This window comes from Cavia porcellus, unplaced genomic scaffold, assembly GCF_034190915.1.
Source record: "Cavia porcellus strain 051 isolate PalLab524CR breed Dunkin Hartley unplaced genomic scaffold, mCavPor4.1 scaffold_1, whole genome shotgun sequence".
Taxonomy (NCBI): Eukaryota; Metazoa; Chordata; class Mammalia; order Rodentia; family Caviidae; genus Cavia; species Cavia porcellus.
Window position 1 is genome coordinate 32,914,816 of NW_026947484.1, and position 21,321 is coordinate 32,936,136.

At 41.4% G+C, this 21,321-nt stretch overlaps 1 protein-coding gene across 1 annotated transcript; it reads left to right on the top strand.

The window, feature by feature from the left end:
* Positions 1-3,373: 3,373 nt before the first annotated feature.
* On the top strand, positions 3,374-21,105 carry Pax9 (paired box 9). Its single transcript, XM_063246732.1, has 4 exons — positions 3,374-3,610; positions 4,391-5,017; positions 7,820-7,959; positions 17,261-21,105. Exons 1-4 carry the CDS (start codon positions 3,607-3,609, stop codon positions 17,513-17,515), a joined length of 1,026 nt encoding a protein of 341 aa, XP_063102802.1. The 5' UTR covers positions 3,374-3,606; the 3' UTR covers positions 17,516-21,105.
* Positions 21,106-21,321: the final 216 nt, after the last annotated feature.

The window sequence follows — 21,321 nt, forward strand, 5'->3', positions numbered from 1 at the left end:
GGTCCGGTGCATCCTCAGCAGGGGTGCAAAGTGAAGCAACAACCTCTAAATCTGCTCATCATAACTGCAACAGAGAACAGGACACACACACCTTCGCCTTCCATCTGCTGTCTTTCACCAGCCTGCATGCCCTGGGAATCTGGTGTCAGAACAGGTTAGGGACCCGGCAGACCTTCCTGTGTCCCACAGGGTCTGCAGCCCGGGTTCCTACCTGGGTAGTCCTCGGGTGCCCTCAGACATCCACTGAGGGCGGCCTTGGAAGGCGCCTGATTCCAGCACCTTCTCCGCAGACCCTGCTAGTGCTGGGAGGGGTGCACCACAGATCACAGCCCCCTGACACTGGACCACCGACAGATTTATGGAGACTTTACAGCATCTGGTCTGGGAAAGGGTGGAGTCCACCAGAGGAGAAGCATGACAGAAGCTAAAACTCCCCCAGCCTTATCCCTGGCCCAGATGCCCATGGGGTCCTGAGCCCGGCACCCTGCAGGCTAGTGTAAGCACCCTGCAGGCTAGTGTACACGGTACCCAGCCAGTGCCAAGTGTGTGGATTCCTCCTCCCGATTAGCCTCATCGCTCACACTCTGAAGTCCTGCTGGCTTCCAGTCCCCCACTGAGTAAATATTTACCCAGAAAAGGGGTCACCCCTGGTAGGAGGCTCTGATAGTGCTCAAGGAAAGGCTTTTGGTTTCTCCCTGGCCTGAGCCAGCTGTAGGCCTTACAGGTTGTGTTTTGGTTTTAGTCTTAAATTTCCTCCCTCAGCCGAAATTCTTCCAGCTCCTGTGTGATTTCCTGGATTTGGAACAGGCAGTAACTAAGGGGAGCTGCCCCTTCCTGACTTTTACTCTGTCTCAAAGTTTTACATTCCTGTGCCTACAGGGGTTCACTGGATCAGTCTCTTTCCCTGTTCCCCCTTGTGTCTCCATCTCTGTCCCTCCGTTTTTCCATTCCCCAGATCCATTGCCCTCAGCGGGTCACTGTCTACTTCACCCCTACACTTGGTGTGCACCCAGGGAAGTACCAGCCTTTCCTGCTGAGATTTGCTCAGGTCCTCACCTGCTTGTTTGGCTTCTGTTGTTGTCCGAGTGTGAGTCTTCTATTACCTGGGATAACAGGTAATTAACAGCCCAGAATGCCTACGACTGATTCTTTTCTTGCTCTGGAGGATGTACCCTGACCAATAGGTTAAGTTGGATCTGCAGGACACCGAAATGATGGCATTTCTGTCCAGTGCGATGCTGCCTGAGTGAGCCCCAGCAGTTAAGGCCAGCCATGTGTGGCGACAGCAAGTCCAGCAGGTGGAATAGGAGAGATGGGAATGAACCTGTGCCACAGCACAGAGATGTGTGGCAGCTAAAGAGGTCAGAGAAGACAAGAGGATGCTGTGTGTTAGCTTGAGCGCTGAACCATATGGGGCACTGGAGCACTCCTGACTAGTCGTTAGACCTTTCGAGGAAAATGGATCTTGCCAACCTTTAGACTTAATGACCTTGTCCTGTACTCGCATAGCAGTCATCCCAAAGGCACAAATCACTCATTGGGGTAAAGAGCTTAGAGGTTGCTGCTGACAGTAATGGGTCTTCAAGAGAAGAGGGATTCCTGATTAGGTTGCAGAGTAGGTTCACTCTTCTGCGCAAGCTTCAGACAAAGCTCTAAACTCCACTGAGATATTGCAAAGTTTCAATCTTTTTCACAATCCGAAAAAGAAATTACTACTTCTAAAGTCTTGGATTTGGGAAGGTCCTTCCTCACTGCATAGCACTAGACAGTGCCATACAACAGGTTTTGAGGGCCAAAGCAGGGTAAAATTGCTTTCAAATGGAACTTTGAGAATATCTTAGACCCTGGAAACCAACCAACAAACTAAAAGGGATGAAATCAAATATTTCTAGCTGTGAGACTTTTTGCAAGATCTTGATAGTAATCTAATTAAATTTGAATTCAGCATCATCTCAGCCACAGAAGAAGCACAGCTGGTTCTAACAGAAGTTGTCCCTTCCACCAGCATAATCTAACACAGAGCGTGAGGAACTAAACATCAATTTGCATTTCAAGAAGTAAAACCGATGAGTTTTCCCCTATGTTCTTGTCACTTTCTGAGAAGTGATCTGGGGTCAGTCAGTTTCCTTGAATGTAGACCTGAGCCACACACGTCCCTGGGGACTGTGGGAAGATAAGCACCCCCCTGGGGAGACAAGGGCCAGGTAGAGTTATTGCTATCCTCACCCACAGTACTGCAAACTCTCACATTCATTAAAAAGTCCCTCATCTTGTTCATTATTTTGTCCACATTTTCCACAATCTTCTACTTCACTTATAAATAAATTTGGCCACCCAAAAGCATACTGTCCACTATAGATTAGACTTATAGTGAATGAACGAAAATGAAAATTTAGAAGTAGGCAGATCCGCAGGGCCCCTGGTATCTAAACAGAAGTCTCAGGAGTTACATACAAGCGCAGCCTCGCTGTCCATCTCTTTGAGACCAGATCTTTTTCATGTTTAAACAAAACTCCTTTGTGATGGTTCACTGATTTGGAGAACTTCTGCAAACTCTGGCAGCATGGATCCCTAGTCCTGCATGGTGGTTGAGTGTCGCAGAAGGCTGGGCTGTGTGCTGAGTGGGTCCTTCGATCCACATGGCGTTCTGGGCAACTTCAACCGCAGGTGCCTGAGTTTCCCCGGCACAGGATGCGGCCTCCTGCCTAGATCCTGCGTTGCTAAGCGCTGGCTTGCGCTCCAGGACTGGCCACTGGAGGTCCGCGCGAAGCTGGCTATAGAGTGGACCTCCTTGGGCCTCAGTGGGCGTCATCCTGGGCCTTCGCACCTCTGGCCCGGCCTCTGCTCAGCCTCCTGGTCTCTCCCACTGGCCCACCTTTCCATATCTGCGCGCTCCTCACTTGGAGTAGACTGAAAAGAAGTAACTGAGGTCCCCACTTGACGCCTCCTGAAGGCCCACAGGGCAGGTTATTATTTAAAATACCCCCACCTATGTATACTGCGGCGCCCCCCTCCACCCATAATTTAAGCATCATTAATTAGATAGCCCTATTTCTTCGCAAGAAGTCTCCTCCCTCAGCCCCTACCCTCTTTGAGTTACTCATATTCAGACCAACCGCTTTCCTTTGCTAATTCAGCATTTTAACCAGACTTATTTGGTTGTGTATTTGCGCCGGTCCTGGGAAGATGTCAAACACCCGTTTTCTTTGTATTTAGTCATCCAGGTGCGGAGCCAGCCTGAAAAAGACAGCGGAAGGAATTTTCCGGACTGCGCTGCCGCTCACAGGCCTGCACCAATCACCAAGCAGTTCGCCCTCGGGCCCGCCTCTTTAGGGGTGTGTCCCTAGTGAGTGATAGACAGAGCCTCCCGGCCCAGCTCAGCCCAGCCCACGTTGCTGCTGAGATTGAAATGCAGAACTCAAGCCTCTTTCATCGGGGCACAGACTTCCTTTTACTCTTTCCTTTTGCACTCGTGCCTCCTCCTCCCGGGGAGAACCTAAGATACCGGCAGCCCGGAGCACCGACAAGCCGGGCCACTGAGGCCAGGAACAAAGTTTCTTCCTGGCAGTGCAGAACTGGGGCCGGGTTGGTGTGCTGCTCGGAGCAATGGGTGAGTGGCTGCGGGGGCTGCTGTCAGAGCCGGAGTGGGAGGGAGCGGGCGAGCGGGCGGGCGCGCGAGGGCGCGCTCGGAGGAGCGCGCTCGGCTCCGTGTTGACTTTGCTCTTGTTCCTACAAGTTGAAGGAACTGGCCAAGGGTCAGAGGCTTGCGGTGGTTCCGTGCGAACGCTGGCTACTGGGTTGCTGTTGATGCCATTTTCTGATTTTGAGAAAAGGCAGCTGTGGCATCAGCGAGCCCCGCAGCTCCAGGAGCAATCCCAATTTCATTTCACACACACACACACACACACACACACACACACACACACACACACACCCGAAAAACTCCTCCAGGCTAACAACAGCGCGCATCTCGGGACGCAGCGATGGAGACCGGGTGGTGGTGGAGAGGAGAGGAGAGGAGAGGAGAGGAGAGGAGAGGAGAGGAGAGGAGGCCCAAGGACTTCAGGATCGAGGGGCGATGTGGGGCGCGTTCAGGCGTCTGGACGGATTTCTCCGCCAGCTTCTGAGAACCTCAAAAGTCCGAGCGGGGGCTGCGTCTCAGCATTTTATTTGCTGCCCCCACCGCAGGAATGAGGAAGGGGTCCGTGCTGACCTCAACTTCCACGGGGCTGTTCAGCGAAGTGCGGGACCTTAGGGTTAGGGGACAGCCCCCGTCCTAAGTCGGGGCGGTTCCTTAGCCCGGCCCCTGGACGCGGACGGAGGCCAAGTGGCAGGCAGTTGTCCCAAGCGGCGGTTGCGCGTCCCTGCGCGCTGTGTGTTCCTTTCGCAGAGCCAGCCTTCGGGGAGGTGAACCAGCTGGGAGGAGTGTTCGTGAACGGAAGGCCGCTGCCCAACGCCATCCGGCTTCGCATCGTGGAACTGGCCCAACTGGGCATCCGACCGTGTGACATCAGCCGCCAACTCCGGGTCTCGCACGGTTGCGTCAGCAAGATCTTGGCGCGCTACAATGAGACGGGCTCGATCTTGCCTGGAGCGATTGGGGGCAGCAAGCCGCGGGTCACCACTCCCACCGTGGTGAAGCACATCCGGACCTACAAGCAGAGGGACCCCGGCATCTTCGCCTGGGAGATCCGCGACCGCCTGCTGGCCGACGGCGTGTGCGACAAGTACAACGTGCCCTCGGTGAGTTCCATCAGCCGCATTCTGCGCAACAAGATCGGCAACTTGGCCCAGCAAAGCCATTATGATTCGTACAAGCAGCACCAGCCGGCGCCACAGCCTGCGCTGCCCTACAACCACATCTACTCGTATCCTAGTCCCATCACGGCGGCGGCAGCCAAGGTGCCCACGCCACCCGGGGTGCCTGCCATCCCTGGCTCGGTGGCCATGCCGCGCACCTGGCCTTCCTCGCATTCTGTCACCGACATTCTGGGCATCCGCTCCATCACCGACCAAGGTAAGGGCTCAGAGACCGGACTTGAGGATGTGCACGGCGTGTCCCCAGACTCCCGGGGGAATCCTATTATCTGCGGCCTGCCTGGCCCGGGTCGATGCCACCACTTGAGGCTTTTTCCTTTGGAGTCATAAGGAGTCTTCCCAGGGGGTGTCCTGATCTCATTAACTTGAAACTTTTGCCCCTGGTTTCCTTGCCACACACAGTCTCTCCTGCCTCATCTCAAACTACCAGACCCATAACATCCCCCATCCCCAACACATGGTTCGCATTTTCCACCCTGCCCCGCCTCTCGCGCCGCGGCAGTCTCAGCCGGGCTTGCTCACAGCAGCGATTGCCCGAGCCAACCAGAGGCGCTGCCCGGGAGGGCCCAGTCGGTTTGGGGCAGTCGGCAGCAGATGCCTCTGGAGCAGCTTGCTTGCGATCAGATGCAGCAGCTAAGAGTCCCATATGATGTGGAAATTGTAGTATTCTCGGATTCTGGCAATCAGGCTAAATTTGCTCAGGCAGGAAGTTCAAATGTCACCTAATTGGTTTCATTCTTATGCCTCACTTCATTTTCCTCGGAAACCCAGGTCCTGGTTGCTAGTAACATGTTTGTAATCTCTCTCCCCGCCTCTGTCTTTCTCTTCCTTCCTTCCCTTTTTTCTCCCTTCCTTCTTTCCTTCTTCCTTCTTCTTTCCTCCTGCTGTGTCCACTCTGAAGAGACATCACCATCACAAAATGACCAAGACCAAATGTAAGAGGGTAAAGAATCCAAGTGTTCTTTTTCACTGTTCTCACCTGCTTTTCCTAAGCCTTCAGCTTTCCTTTAGGGTCCTCTTGGTCCCTGGCATTTCAAGTGGACCACCTCCTGAGTCCTTTTCTTTCTTACCCCTGACTTTGCTGTGTCCTGAGCATCTTTTCTGTGGTGACAGAAGGATGCCCAGAGCCCTCCTGTCCAGTCTGGCTACTTTAGGAGACCTGGCTTTGTTTTCTTTTACTGCATAGTTAAAATATAAAAGAGTGTTAACTTCTTTTCTTGGTAGGGTAAAAAGAATCAAAGTACTTTAGACGAGGAGGAGATAAGATAGGCTACCTTCTTAATTTCTCAGTGTAAAGTTTAAAAACTGAAGGGGAAAATAGACAAAAGACAAATGGTTCTTCTAATTATTTCCTGCTTTTTGCAATTGCCAACACATTGGCACAATTATGTTTTTCGATAATTAAAGCAGAGCCTTGATTTCTCATATTCTTGTTTTCTGCCTGTGAATTTACAAGAGCCAGTTCTGTCTTATTTGGAGCTCACTAGAGCTTAGGTTGGAGAGAGTTTGCCCTTGATTTATAGGATAAACTGACCTCACTGACATTTAAAGGAAGCCCCTGTTCATGGGAAAGTGTGAGATCAGCAGAAATGAGGCTCACAGGGGGATCTCAATTTCTTAAGATAACTTCAGGCTTGTGCCCACCGACTGCCTTTTGTCTGGGAAGGCAGAAAAGAGTCAGGCAGTTTTGTACCAAAACAGTTTCCTGGTGCAAAAAATAGGAACACAATTTCTTGGGAGGGGGGGTAATGGTGACAAAAGGCTGACAGAGATGAAAAGTTTTCTCTAGGGAGCCTACAATCGGACCAACTATCAGTCGAGGAAATATTGGATTATAGAGAAGAGCAACTCTTCCCTGTTGCTATTGCTGATGATTCTGGAGACTGGCTCTAAGCAACTTGCTTACTGACAAATCTGCGAACATAAAACAAGGATTTGTACAAAATGAACATCCCTTCTAAGCTCTTTATCAGATGAAAGTGTTTAAAATCAAATCATAGTTTTGTCAAATGTGGTCCTTCTGCCCATAGGACCTGGAGATAATAATATATTGTGTCTAGTCTTCAAATATTTCCTTTTTAAAATTACACTTGGTCACTTAAAGAAGTCAGTGATTTGGTATGTACAACATACTGTACTATGTAGGTTTCCTTACATCTCCAGCAAGAAAAGAAAAGGTAACTGTTTTAACTCCTTTTCTTAACACTTAATTTTACTTCCATTTTCTTAACATTTTATTTAATTTTCTCTTCCTTGTCCTTAAAAAAAAACATCTCCATAAGACCCTGCCATTGCCGCTCATGGTATTCACAGTGGCAATTACAAGATTTACTTTTTAGCCTCACATTCTTAATGTGTAGAGGCAAAGCTTGCAGAGTAGACCTAGGCACACACAAGGCAGAGATCCACGCATGTATATTTTGCACGTGTATTGTGCACATCATTTTGTTGTTTGTAAAGGACTTTGAGGTCTTTTGTTTTGTCTGTTGACATAAATGTCATCCCCACAGTGCGGTGAGCACTTTTCTGATTGTCTCTGAGCATAAGCCAAGGCACCCTTAGGTCTTGATGCTCTATTTGCAGCCTGTCCCAGTCCCAGATCTTTGTGACCCTCCCTCCCGTCAGCCCAAAGTTGGGATTGGAAAAGTGGAGAACAGAACATCCAACTTCATGGGCTCTTTACTTGATTTGGGTTTCTTCCACTTATTTCTCTGGGGAAACTCAGGAAGGGAGAAGGGAAATCAAAGCTCACTGAATAAGCAAAAACTACTGTATTTTCCTGCAGACTTGGGTGAGGCAACTGAGAGAGGCCTGCTCTCAGGCCAGTAAAACTCCCCCATATAGCCAGCTGATGCCTGGGAGTCTGCTTCTGAGCCCTCGCGGTGGGGGGAGGCTTAGCCGAGGGGTTGCTCCGAAGAGGTCGCAGCTCCGTGGCTTGGGCGCAGGAGGGGGGCGCGCGGGTTAGGCCTCGGGCCTGACTTCTCTTCCTCCTTCCCTGCAGTAAGCGACAGCTCCCCCTACCATAGCCCCAAGGTGGAGGAGTGGAGCAGCCTGGGCCGCAGCAACTTCCCAGCCGCAGCCCCGCACGCGGTGAACGGGCTGGAGAAGGGAGCGTTGGAGCAAGAAGCCAAGTACGGTCAGGTGAGGAGCCAGGGCTTGGCCAGGTGGGCCGGGGGCTGCGGGGCTGTCAGGGACGGAGGCCCGCAGCCCCCTTCCGAGCCTCCGCCACAGAGAGACGCCCAGGAGCCGGATCCCAGCCGGGGGCTGCAGGCTCCACGCTCGGGCCTGAGGAGGCAGAGCGGAGGCGTCGACCCCCGCCAAGGGCCCCGCACGCCCGGCTCCCCGAGGCGGCGCCCCGCGGGGAGGCTTCGGGGCTGCTGGCCCTTTCCGCCCCTCGCAGCCGGGCTAGAGCTAACCCGCGGGCGGGCTTCCGACGTGCCAGGCCTCTCCGAGGCGCTGGGTCCCGGAGCAGTGCGGGCGCCCGCGGTGGCGTGGCCGGGGACGCCGCGGCCACTGTCGGAGAGCAGCGCGCGCGGTGCTGCGGCGCGGAGGGAAGAGGGGCCAGCGGATAAACCGACGCCGTGCGCGCAGATAAACCGACGCCGTGCGCGCGCCCGCCCCGAGTAAAGGTCACGTCGTAAGCTCCCGAGGGAGAGCACTGAGAAAACCTCAAATTATGCGGACTGGCTGCGGACCGCTTAATTTCCTTTCCCTTCTTCAGTCCTTTGACTCTCCAGAAGAAAAGTGAAAACACTCCTGTTTTTAAAAACCTCTGAGCACTCACTACAACAAAAGCCCGAGGCTGAGTCTGAATTCATGACTATTCTCACTGGAGTCAAGAATTCAAAACTCGTAATGGGACTTTAAGGCAGAGTGAGGTTTTCCTGAGCAGACTTAGGCACCTCTGCAAATTTCTTCATCCCAAACTCCAGTACCAAAGCCTCAAAATATGTATTTTTCGTTTGATTATCTTAAAGTCTTAAAACTTTCAACATTTCCTTGGAAGTCAGCTTCTAAAAATTAAGTGAAACTTGTTATTTTCATTCACTGGGGGGAAATCCTCACGCATTTCTCTAAGGAGCCCGTTTCCACGTCCTCTTCCCTCTCAGTTTTTGTTAAAGCAGGGTGAGAATAGCAGCGATCCCATGGCAAGTATCATAGCAAATAGCACATAGAAGTTCCTTTCCTTAGTCTGTTTCTATTGCATAAACTGCCAATGAGTCACATAAGTAAGTTTGCCATTTTCTTTTACAAAACTGCCATAATTTGCAAAGAAAGGCAGTATGTGCAGTGATTAGGAGTTTTGACCTTCTGGTACCACTGCTTCTTAAGCTATTTAATTCTTTAGAGCCTTCATTTCTTCATCCTTAAAAATCGGAAATAATAGTCCTAACCTCAAAAGGTGTTATGGGGATACAGTGAGATAATGCAGTCATATGAGCCATAGTAAATGTTCATTAAATGTTACCTGTGGTTATAAATGGTGGAGACTGATTTTAAGAATCAGCAGCATTTAAAAGAATGTACTTTGTTTAGAGAGGCCATAGTAAAAATAAAGTCAAGCCATTTTGGTACAAGCAATAGAAAATGTATATAAAGCACTGAGCTTAGAAACAAGCATCAAGTATGTGCTCAGAGCTTTTCATTAGATCATTTCTTGGAATAACATTGTGAAGCATAGAGCTGAAAGATAATCTCTATTTCCCATGCACCGTTAATGAACCCAGTTTATACATGATGTAGTCTTATACAAAACCTTTTATAGTTATTTTCATTTTTACTGTTGACTTATATATCTAGTCTTAAGACTTGTAGAGATATTGTTAATTTATTATGTACTTCAAAATTAATCTGGCAATTTAAGACAAGTTTTAAACCTAGTTTCAAATCTATTCTATGTTACGAACATTAAAATTTGACTAGATTATATACACTAATTTAAAATAATCAAATTACCAGTTTGATAAGAGGAGATAATTTAAAGAAATAGCCAAATCAATATTGCTCTGAATACTTAGGAGAATAAGTTTTTCTTCTGAACTAAAAAGATATTTATATAAAACTATCATTTGAAAAATCCTTAACCGTAGCATACTAATCTTCTGTATTTCCATGTATATAGGTAGGTAGGTAGATAATTTAAATGTTGCAAAGTTTCAAAACCTGAACTTTTTCTGAGTATAATGTAAATCAATGACTATTATGTTTGTCAAAGTAATGTTTAGTGCTGAAGGTATTCTAAGTAGGTTCATAAACTTACGCTGTCTTTTTTTTTTTTTTTTTTGAGCAATTTTGGACTTTGGATATTGATTTCAATGAGGATTAAATTATATCAACACTTGCTCAGAAAAAATGCAAAGATAAAGCATGTTGCATATATGCATGCATTTCTTACCAGTATTCAAAGGGCAGCTTTAATTTTTAGGTACAACTTTTGGAAATGTCGTTCTCATAATATTCTAGCCAAATGATGAACTCAGGTAGCCTTTTTTTCTCTGTATAATTAACAAAACTTGAAAGTATTTGATAAAGGAAAGATCAAGAATTTTGCTTATAATACTTTCAGGGTACTCACAGTTGTTATTAAATAGCGCAGTATTATGATACTAGTTTCATTTTAGTATATAAAGGAGGAAGTTGAGAATTCAGTATCATAGGACTTAGAGCAGATTTTTTGGAAGACATTTGTTAAATTACCAAGCCTGAGTCGCCAGCCGATTATCAAAACTATTGATTAATACAATGGAGAGTTTCTGTTTTCACCTTAAACTGATTTAAGACAGAAAGACACCTGATTCTTACTAGTTAGAATTGTATGCACATTTTAGCTATGTACAGTATATACCTATATTTTGTTTTTGAAAATTAGTTTAGAACACTCCTATTTGTGTTCTTATGCATTAATGTTATTCTGTAGTTGATTTTTTTTTTTTTTTGACCTTTTCCTTTTTATCAGTACCGGGGATTGAACTCACGACTGCCTGCTTGCAAGGCAGGTGCTTATGCCGCTGAGCTAAATCCCCAGCCCCCTTGTAGTTGATTTTTCAGTACCAGGCTGAAGCCCTTATGGTGTATCTCTGAAGATAGAATATTTATTTATTTTAGCTTTTCTTTTCACTTCCTTTTAATATTGGACTAGAAGTCTTTAGATTTAGTAAACTATTTTCTAATTGTGAATGGGCACAGTTTTGTCTGGCTCCTGATGGTTGTGTTGAAAGCATAAAACCTCTATTGAGTACCAACAAATAGCAAAAGCACATTTTACATAGAGAAACATGGGGGTTGGGATACATCTGTCCTTTCACATGGGACTTAGTGAGTTGATGCTTCATTGTGTTCAATCAGTTTACAAATAATTATATGGCCCTTGAAAGCCTATTCACATACTTACTCCAAAAATATGCACTTGTAGTACTCTAAAAGTATTCATTTTGGATTTGTATATTTTAAGTCAGCAAGTTTCATATTAGTTAGAAATTGAGATGTCAATAATATAGTCTATAAATAGTTGAACTTAAACCAGTTCAGAATTTTAAAATTTGTAAAGAGGGTTGAACTGAAAGGCATGATTTAATCTGAAATTATTATGAAGCATTCACTAGTACATTGTGTTTGAAATGAAGATAATATTTCAGAATAATGAATGTAATTTTATAGTGCATTATTTTTAAAGCAGGCTGTCCTCGGGAACATACTGTTCTCATGAAGATACAAATAAAGTCGCACTGAATTTTTTCTGAGGCTAACTTTTGCTAAATAATTTATGATTTTATAGAGAATGAGATCTTAGACAAATGCAAATAGTCTTTGAAATTCATAATACTATTATGAAAAATACGCTTTGAACTAGTCTACTTTAAACCAGTCGTATTTTAATATAAAATTAATTATCTATCAGTAAAATGTCATATAAAATAATAAGAAAAGATAATTTTAAATTCTGAATGTTCTTACCTCAGGAAATGATAAATGTTTAAAGTGATGGATGTGCAAAATACTGGTTTAATTGTCACACAATGTGTACATGTATCAAAACATCACACTGTACCCCTTAATTATGTACAATTATTGTGTCAACTAAATACAAAATAAAACTTCAGAAATAAAACAATTTAAGGCTACATCGATTTTAATATCATTTTAGAAAAATAAAATTTAGAGAAAAATTTAAATATTGTAGCAGCTTCCAATTTCCTAGAGACATTTAGATGTACAAGTGATAATTAAAATCCTTTCAGATGATTATTGAAACTATATTCCTGCTACTTAATTTGATCAGGTTTTTTTTTTAACTAGGTCATTACATTATGTATAAAGAAGTGAAGAACAGTTGTCAGAAAAATGATTACACCAAAAAAACAGAGAAAATCTTATTTCTTTGCAGATTTGTTCTTGCTTCTCATATTGAAATTCTAGGTGAAGCCTTACTCTATGGATAAATCTACTTCCTCATAAAGCCAAAACTTTATCAGAAGGGGACGACTCAGTATAGCTGATGAGTGGAAGACAGATTGAGTAGAGGATCTGGTAATGTTATTTGTATTTTCTTCAAGAGAGAAAATATTGAGTAGAACATTCCCAGAATTTGACAAATAGCTCAAAATTTCTGGTTGCCAGACAGTTGTCCTACCCGTTTTTTTCACAGTTACAAGTGTTTGGATACTAATGCATTCCATTTTCTTAGAGGCAGAGGAATAAATAGAATGACCATAAATCAAATAATGAATGGCTAGGTTAGAACTTGTGTTTACTTTTTCCAACTGCTTTATTCATTTTGCTTACTTGACGTGTAATGCTTGTTCTGTGGTAAAGGGTGCCTAGTCTTTTGCTCTTGAAGCAGGAGTATCACATCTTTTGGTCTCACAAACCTAAAGTTACTTGCTACTCAGATGTGTCCCATTTAGGGGGATACAGTATGACTAACACAAGTCCCTGTCTTCAAATAGTTTCTAGTCTAGCCTTCCACCAGTACAATGTTTTTTAAAAACACATTTGTTAAAGTCATCTTTTAAAAAACTGCAAAATCTAGTTATCTAACGTTTTGTAGCAAGTAGAATGACAAATCATGTTTTTATCTTGTGATAACCTTTGCTAGAACTATGTTGCTTATTTAATATTTTTCTAGACTTTTGTATATAGCATGAAAGCCTTTTCTTAAAAATACTCATGAGGGCTGGGGATTTAGCTCAGCGGCATAAGCACCTGCCTTGCAAGCAGGTGGTCATGAGTTTGATCCCCAGTACCGGAAAAAAGAAAAAAAAAATGTGTAGAAAAAAAAAATACCTTAGTTTTTCCTGGATAAGCAGTTTGGGTTTTTTTTTTTTTATTGTTGTTGTTCTTGTTGTTTTGTTTTGCTTTTTTTTGCTATTAGCAAATCTTGTTCTTAAAATTAAGAAGAAGATACTTCGTTACATAGAAAGGACCCTTGCACAGTTCCTTCAGAGGAAATAATCCCATGTCCTTCATGGAATATCTACATGATAAAAGGGGTTGATGGATGGAGGTCTTACTTATGAAATATATGGATAATGTCATTTTCAAAAATGAGATTTCCATTACATGCCCATTGCTGGGGTTTCATTTGGAAAATTTGTTTACTCTTCCCTTGGGATCCCATATGTTAGTTGATTTATAAATCATATTTACAATCCAATTAAATAGAGTAATTTAACATGTTTGCTCCCAGTATATTTATGGTGCACATTTGGTAGTCTCTACTCAGCCTAACTAGCTTTTCAGATTAATTACATGCCCCTCACTGAAAACATTAAACAGATTTGGGGAGTTTAAGTCATGTACTCCTTTACTGGAAAGAATAAACAAACATCAGCGCTACCTGTCATTTCCTTTGCGGTAGAAAAATGTACTCTTTCAGTGATTGCTTCATAAATGACAATTACTTTACCAAGTAGAGATTTATATATTTTACTGATGTCAAATTTCAAAATTAATAGTGAGAAAATTGATGTGATTATTGAGTCACTAGAACATGTGACGATGGCAGGAGGAGGCAGGTACATTTTGAAGCATGTTTGTTCTCTTTGTTTATTCCTTTTTTCTAAATTTCTGAGTCTGAACTTCAAAACTAAAATGAAAAATTAAGACAATGTCCCCCCCCATAGTCTAGGTCATTATTTAATCTGAGGGAAAGCTGAGCTATTTTTTCCGCCCTCCTCTCCCCCCTCTCTTTTTCTTTCTGCAAACACTTTAGCCTCTCCTTGCCTTTTTCTACAAGATGAAGTCACTTCTCTGAGCTGCTCTTTGTATATTTTTTCTGTCGCACAAAAGAGAGTTTATTACTAAAGTGACACTAACTATGCATTGTGGATTTTAAGGACATTGAAATGCTTTATACTACCATAAATAATAGCATAAAGCAAGTTTGATACCTGAGACATTTGGCTTCTATAGAAAAAGTAGTTTTTATTTTTGTTAACACTCGATAAATTAATATAGTACCAAAGTAAGCGAGACCTGAAGTAAGACCTAGATTCAATATTTTACCAAGTTCTAGGAGAACTGAGATGAGAATCCAATCCAGTACAGTTTCTGAGGGTCATATTCCAGGGTCAATGTCCCTGAGCAAAAAGACGCAGGCCTCTATTAGTATAAACACTGCAAAAGAATAGTTAAAGAGTCCTAGAAAAGACTCAACATGGAGCAGTCATTCCTAAGGCCAGGGTATAAGGGAAGAGAGGGTGACAAAGCAAAAGTTTCAGGGAATTATAATTTAGGATGACAGATTAAAGATTCAAAGGAAAAAATGGGTAAGAAAAAATGTAGTTATCACAGAAAATAGAATCTGACACTAGATATTTTTGCTACCTATTTTCTCATGTATATTAAATCATGTAACATCATTTATTTGTAAAATACTACATAAAGAATGAGACAAGAACCTCTACCACTGAACTGTACCTCCAGCCCTTAGAATCCTTGTTTTGTTTTTCTGAGGGCATACTGGCATCAAAAGTATTGGCTACTACTGTCAGAAGACCAAATGCAAATGAAAACACATTTCTAGAACTTTATTGAAATGATCCAACTCCAAACTAATTTCTCATAGATTATTGGAAAATCCTGGATTAAAAAGATCAAAAGTATAATCTGTATGCAATGCTGGATTTTCCTTCTTGCAATTTGATAGCTACCTTGATATTTATTTGCTGACAGCCTTAAAGTGTCTTTCCTTTAAGATGTAGGTAACCAATCCAAAAAAACAGGAAATAGCAATTTTTAAAAAGAAGAGATAAATGAGGCTTTAACAATAAAAACTGAGGACTAGAAGAGGAAAGATCTTTTCTAGATGTTATCAAGAGATGCTCTAATTTGAGATTAAATTGTGCCTATCTTCTAATTGTTGAGGCAAAGTAGCATGATATTCTACAGAGGACCCTGCATCAGACAGGAGTGATGTATTCTTTTAATATTTAGCCACTTTGCCTGGAGTAAATGAATAAACCCCTTCATATATAACCTTGTATCTAAAATCACTTTAATTTGCAACAATGATATGCAAAAGTAGCTTCTTTGCTTATGATAGTGTACTTTGTTAAAAGATATAACATCACTCTTGGGGTCTCATAAAATACATTTTAATTTCAATTGAACACTATTATATGTAATACATAGTGTATAATATATATCATTATATAGCATATAATATATATCATTTTGTAATATATATATTATAAACCAATAGTTTATAGTGAAGTAAAATTTGTTAGTCCTTATAATTTTAAAATATTTGGTCCCTGTGATACAGGAGATATTCAAGAAATTTTACTTTTTCCATTCCCATTATTCAAAATGCTGAGAAACAGAAGAACATAACATGTATGTTTTTAATCAACCAGACACAGGGTTAACTCTGAAATTTTTTTCTTCTTTTGTCAGAAATCCATAGGCAATACTAAGTCACATCGATGTACATGTTTTACTCTAGGCATATATTTATATTTACTCCATGTATATATTTACACATGCTTTACACTGAGAAAAGTTATTCAGAGCCCACCATTGTATTCTCATAGATGTAGGAGTGAAAATAATAACCAAAATACAATGTCCTATATTCTGTCCCCCAGCATGCGCAGAAAGGTGGGGGGAGAACAGATTTTTATAAATGTTTTAACTTAAATGGACAAAGTATCTAATTTTTACCCAATTTACTTAACTCTACAATTAAATCAGGTTTCTAATACAGTTCTAGTATTTATATTTTCAGTAGGAAAAAAGTTGATGTGTTAGTCCATTGATGTCACTACCAGGAAACAGGACTTGCTCTTTATCTGTAAGTAGTATAGAAATTGAGGAGGAAAATTAAGCCACTTGAAGAAGGGCGCGGAGTGTTCATGCCAGAAGCAGGATTAGAAATCAGGGTGTTTTTGGTGTTGTTAATAGTAACGACAACAACAGTAATTTACTGGATGCCAAGAGAGCCATGGTTTCTAGGCAGGTTTGCCTGCCAGAGCTGTTGCATTTTGTTTGCAAACGAAGATTTTACATCTAAATTTATTTTGAAATTTATACACGTGGTTTAAAAAAATTCACATTATACAGCTCAAAAACCTTCTACAAAATTTCCAATTTCAAAACCACGCATATGCAGTTCTTTTGTATTTGGATAGACTATTTTCTTTTTGATAAAGGGAGCCATGGAAAAATACTCTCAATTTTTGTCTTAAAAAAAATTTAAAAACCCACCCTTCCTCCCCCCAAAAACCATCCAAGATCCTCACAAGACGAAGTGCCTGATTACCTGTCCTTTGTCTAACAGGCATTTTCAGTGTTACATTTTAAAGCACGGCCCATGTTTTACTTAACAAAGTCTTGATCATTTTGAGTCACTAGCATGGCAGCCCACACTCTGCCCTTTTTTACAGAGAGTGAAAGCTACCCCAACCAGGCTCACCACAAACACCCCAACAAACAAAACCCAAGCACTGTGAGCTGATGAAGGCAATCTGGGTAACTGAAAAGAATCTAAGAGTATTTAATCTCCATTCATTATTTTTTATTTTTAAAAATTTTTAGCTTGGAGCTTTCACACATACACATATTGCATCTTGATCATTTTTAGTCCCTCTGTACCTCTCTTCCCTCTCAGTCACTATATATTCTTTTCTCACCCTCTCCGTTCTGTACTTCCAAACGGTAAAAGCAAATATTGTGACTTCTCTAGTTGTAGCTTTCTTAAAACTTCTGTGGAAAGAATAATACCTTGCCTTTCAGTGTGTGTGTGTGTGTGTGTGTGTGTGTGTGTGTAAGTCGCAAAACTGTGAATACTTTTAGAATATAATTAAGGTCAAATAAAAAAAGAATCAGAAATTAAAGTCAGAATAATATTCGCTTACTCAGAAACTGCTTTCTGCTTCTTCCTGAGAACCTGCAAAATGTTGACTACTGCAATGTGATGATTTTCCACCTCTTTTCCTCTCAGGCACCAAATGGTCTCCCAGCTGTGAGCAGTTTTGTGTCCGCATCCAGCATGGCTCCTTACCCTGCCCCAGCCCAAGTGTCGCCTTACATGACCTACAGCGCTGCTCCTTCTGGTTACGTAGCTGGACATGGGTGGCAACACACCGGTGGCACTCCACTGTCCCCCCACAACTGTGACATTCCCGCGTCGCTGGCGTTCAAGGGAATGCAGGCAGCCAGAGAAGGTAGTCATTCTGTCACAGCTTCTGCACTCTGATGGCAAATTCCATCTCCAGCAGCTACACTCGGGGATCCCCCTCTCAGCACAGCCTCTCCCTGCTCCCACGTTTCGTACCCCACCCCTGCTGCCCCCAGGCCCCCTGCCTCGAGAGCTGGCTTGATGGACTCACATCCTTTGTGCTGATGACACTTAAATATTTCTTGCCATAACTTCTTTTTTGCAGAAAACCTGACATGACTTTAGGATTTAAAAACAAAAGCAACCTTACGGATTGAATAAAACGTTTGTGTTGCCCACACACTGTTTTAAGGAAGAAACCTACACCCCTCAAAGGGCTTAAGGAACTTTTAAAACTAGTCTTTGGTAAAACCACACTTGTATATTTATTCTAAAGCAACCTGAACTTTTGAAATGTGCAATGGTTGAGATTTTGCAAAATCAATAAAGGAAAACACATGCAGAAAAAAGTTATATTACACCCTCTAATCAAATAAGGTGACCAAGTAAGCCTTAATTCATCATTAGGAAATCAATCAATAACTGACTTGAGTGATCCTTTGTCTGTTTTTAAGAGATGACCTATTTTGTTTAAAATGATGTAGAATTCAAAGCAATTTGTCTACTTAGCTCCTCCCGGCGTTTTGACTTGGCTCCAAATGCAGTAATGTTTATATTTTCTACTTGTAAATATGGACTCTGGATGGTGCATTGTGTCTTCATTCCATGGGGTATTCCCTGCCTTTCCTTCAACCCTTCTCCCTCTGTGTCCCCCTCCCCTCCCAGGTGACTTTCTGGCAACATCCTTGTCTCTGTTTGGTGGTGGGCTTCTTGGGCTCCTGGACCTGGACTTGCCCCCAGATTTTGTGTGTGCAGTGAAGGCTTCAGCATCTCATGAAGGAAACTTTCTTTCTACAGCAGAGGACTCAAATAACAGATAAAGCAAGCCAGTCTCCTATTTTGTACACTAATCAAACAACACACATACCAAGCATATAAAAGGCAAGAGGGTGGAAACTATCTGAACAAGAAGGCTCTAAAGAAAGTCACTTAGAAACAAGTTTAATGTGAAATGTTTTGCAAAGACATTTAAAATGAACTTTCTGTTAAGAAAACCACTGTGAAACTAAATTGTACTGTTGTTGTTGGCTTACCTGTGTGCTCAGCAATCTCAGCCCAAAATTATGTTGTAACTTAAACAAAATGGAAAACTCTGCTCTAATGAATGTAACAATGGCTTGCTGTGAAGTTTACATTGTTGTATAGAAGCATGTTTCACGTATAGGCAAACTGGTGGTGGTATTAGAAAAACAAATACTATTTAATTTTAACAAATTCCCTTTATTCATTTCTAGAATTACAGGACACAGATTGACAAATCTTTCTAGGCCAACTTATTTTTCACTTTATTGTTAATAATAGAGCTGTGGAATATATGTGTGTGTGATCATGTTATGTGTTGTATTTTAAAACATTTGATTTTGGGGGGCAAAATTCTAGTTTTTATCCCTTCTGCTTAGGAAGTTCTCTCTGCTTGACAACACAGGTTTAAAACATTTTTAGAACATTGGAATGATTCATCTATTGGAAAATTAATATATTGTAGGAATTTTTTGGGTATTAATTCTGTGCAATAACTAAAGGGCACCTCACTCAATGTGGATATTAAAGATGCATTTGTCAGGTGATTTGACTTCTTCGTATCTGTGCTGTGCACAGCAACATGGAAATCCAGTTCTGCCACATAGGTCTCATGGCTTCAGTTAAAACTCAGAAGTCTAGGTCAGCTAGTTTTTTAAACTGCCGAGATGTAAACAGTAAACAGTTTTCTGACACACACGTCATATTGGAAGAGCTGATTTTTTTTAAAGTGCATGTTTTATAGAGAGCTTTGAACTGCATTTATTTCTAAAGCAATTGAGTTTCAGTGCTACAAATAGAAGATTATAATTCCAGGAGAAGAATAAGAAGAAGGAGCAGATGAACTCTCAGGGCCATAGTGTTCCTTTGATATTGTAAAACTCCCATTAACATCTGGAGTTCCCAGTCTGGTGAGGAAATAGACTATAAATGGGATGCAAGAAAGATCCAATCCAATATTTTGGTGAAGATTTTAAAACCATACTGTACAGTGACTCACCTGGCATCCAGAAAAACTAACATAAGGTACAAAATTATTCTTTATCAAATATTTTCAACTGACTATGAGGGGGTCTTTAAAAAAATAGTAGTGCTTATATGGAAACACAACTTAAATGTTATTTTCTCTTCCTAAATTAAGAAATTCTTGTTATTATTTATAATTTTTTCTGGTTCTCATGTTTTTTTTAATCTAGTATTAACAATATCAATGTTTTCTTTTTTCCTTTTGTTTCTCTTCCCAGACTTTATTTTAACAGTTAATTCATACAGAATAATTTTGAAAAAGAAAATACAACAAAGTCCAAATATAATTTGCTAATCACAGCAAATTATGACTTGAAGCCAATTTTAAAACTATGAGGAGGAAAATGGAATGAGTTATATTGTTGGGACTGTTTGAGTTTTAAACCTTGTTGTTTTTGGTTAATGTTGACACATTTCCCCTGTTCCGTAGAGGGATGTGTCAGTTGTGAACTGGCAAATGCACTCTTCAGAAATCCTTTGCTATCTCTTCTACAAGGAGAAGTGAAGGTTGAATTTCACGGCCCCTGTGCATGCAGTGACTCTTACAGGACATGGAGTATTATCTGCAAAGATAGAAGGCAGTTGTGTGACACACACATTCTCATTTCTATTGATTTTCTGTTTTTAATCACCCACTTATTAAATATTGGGCTGAAATATAAATTAAAAAACATGTCGGAAAGGATGTACAGCAGAAGGCTGTGTATGTATATACAGGATGTTAAAAAGCCTTTTATTTTTATACTTAAAAATGCTCTAAATTAATAAAAATTAATAATTACCATGTAATCTTTACTTTTTTTTTTCAAAATACCTCAGTAAAATAGGCTCACCATTAAAAATGCCCTAGTATAATGGTTAAGAACATGTATTCTCTAGAGCATGCAGATATTTTTGTAGATGTTAGCTACTGAAGTAGCATCATTTCAGGATGTGAACACAAAATTGACTTTGGTTATATCAAGACCAAGCAGCTAGTTTTTAGAGTGCAAGTTAGTACAGGAATCCTTGGAAATGCTAAGAATGCTCTTCTATTTTGAAACATTTTTATCATGCATATTTTAATATTCTAGACAGTATATTTTGCACCTGAAGCTGTCACTTAATACCAGTAACATGGGAATATAATTGTAGTCTATACGTTCTTCTAAAAAACTACATGGGTAAAAGATTTATACGAAGGTATTTGGGTACAAATACAGAGAACACAATGGGCTCAAAGAACACTGCTGATTTGTGTTTTAAAAAGAAAACATCTCAGTAATAAACCTTTCTGCAAAGTGAACTGTTAAAGGAAAATGTCTCATATAATCTCTTGTATTCTATTTGTAATCAAAGACTTTGGATAGCATGATCTAAAAATTCTGATTTAACTATGTTGAAGTAGACTTAAAAAATAGAACTGAGGTATATATTAAAGACAACCAAAAGATTTATATTTTAGCATGGATTCATAAAATTAAGCATTCTTAAAAGGCCATCTTAGTGTAAAGACATTTTTCAGCTCTTAAAATATTATGGGAAAAATTCCTTATGAAAATGTTTAAATTTTAGCTTTTTTGTCTGATTTTTCTTCAAATAATTCTTAAGGAATTAAGACAGGATAATTTATTCTCAAGAATTTTAAGCATCTGTAGGTGTTTTAGAAAAAAATTATCACTACAATGAATTTTCATTGT

Coding starts and splice junctions, on each gene's coding strand:
- Pax9 (XM_063246732.1), top strand. Junction 5,018..7,819: donor CCGCTCCATCACCGACCAAG/GTAAGGGCTCAG, acceptor CCTTCCCTGCAG/TAAGCGACAGCTCCCCCTAC. Junction 7,960..17,260: donor AAGAAGCCAAGTACGGTCAG/GTGAGGAGCCAG, acceptor TTTTCCTCTCAG/GCACCAAATGGTCTCCCAGC.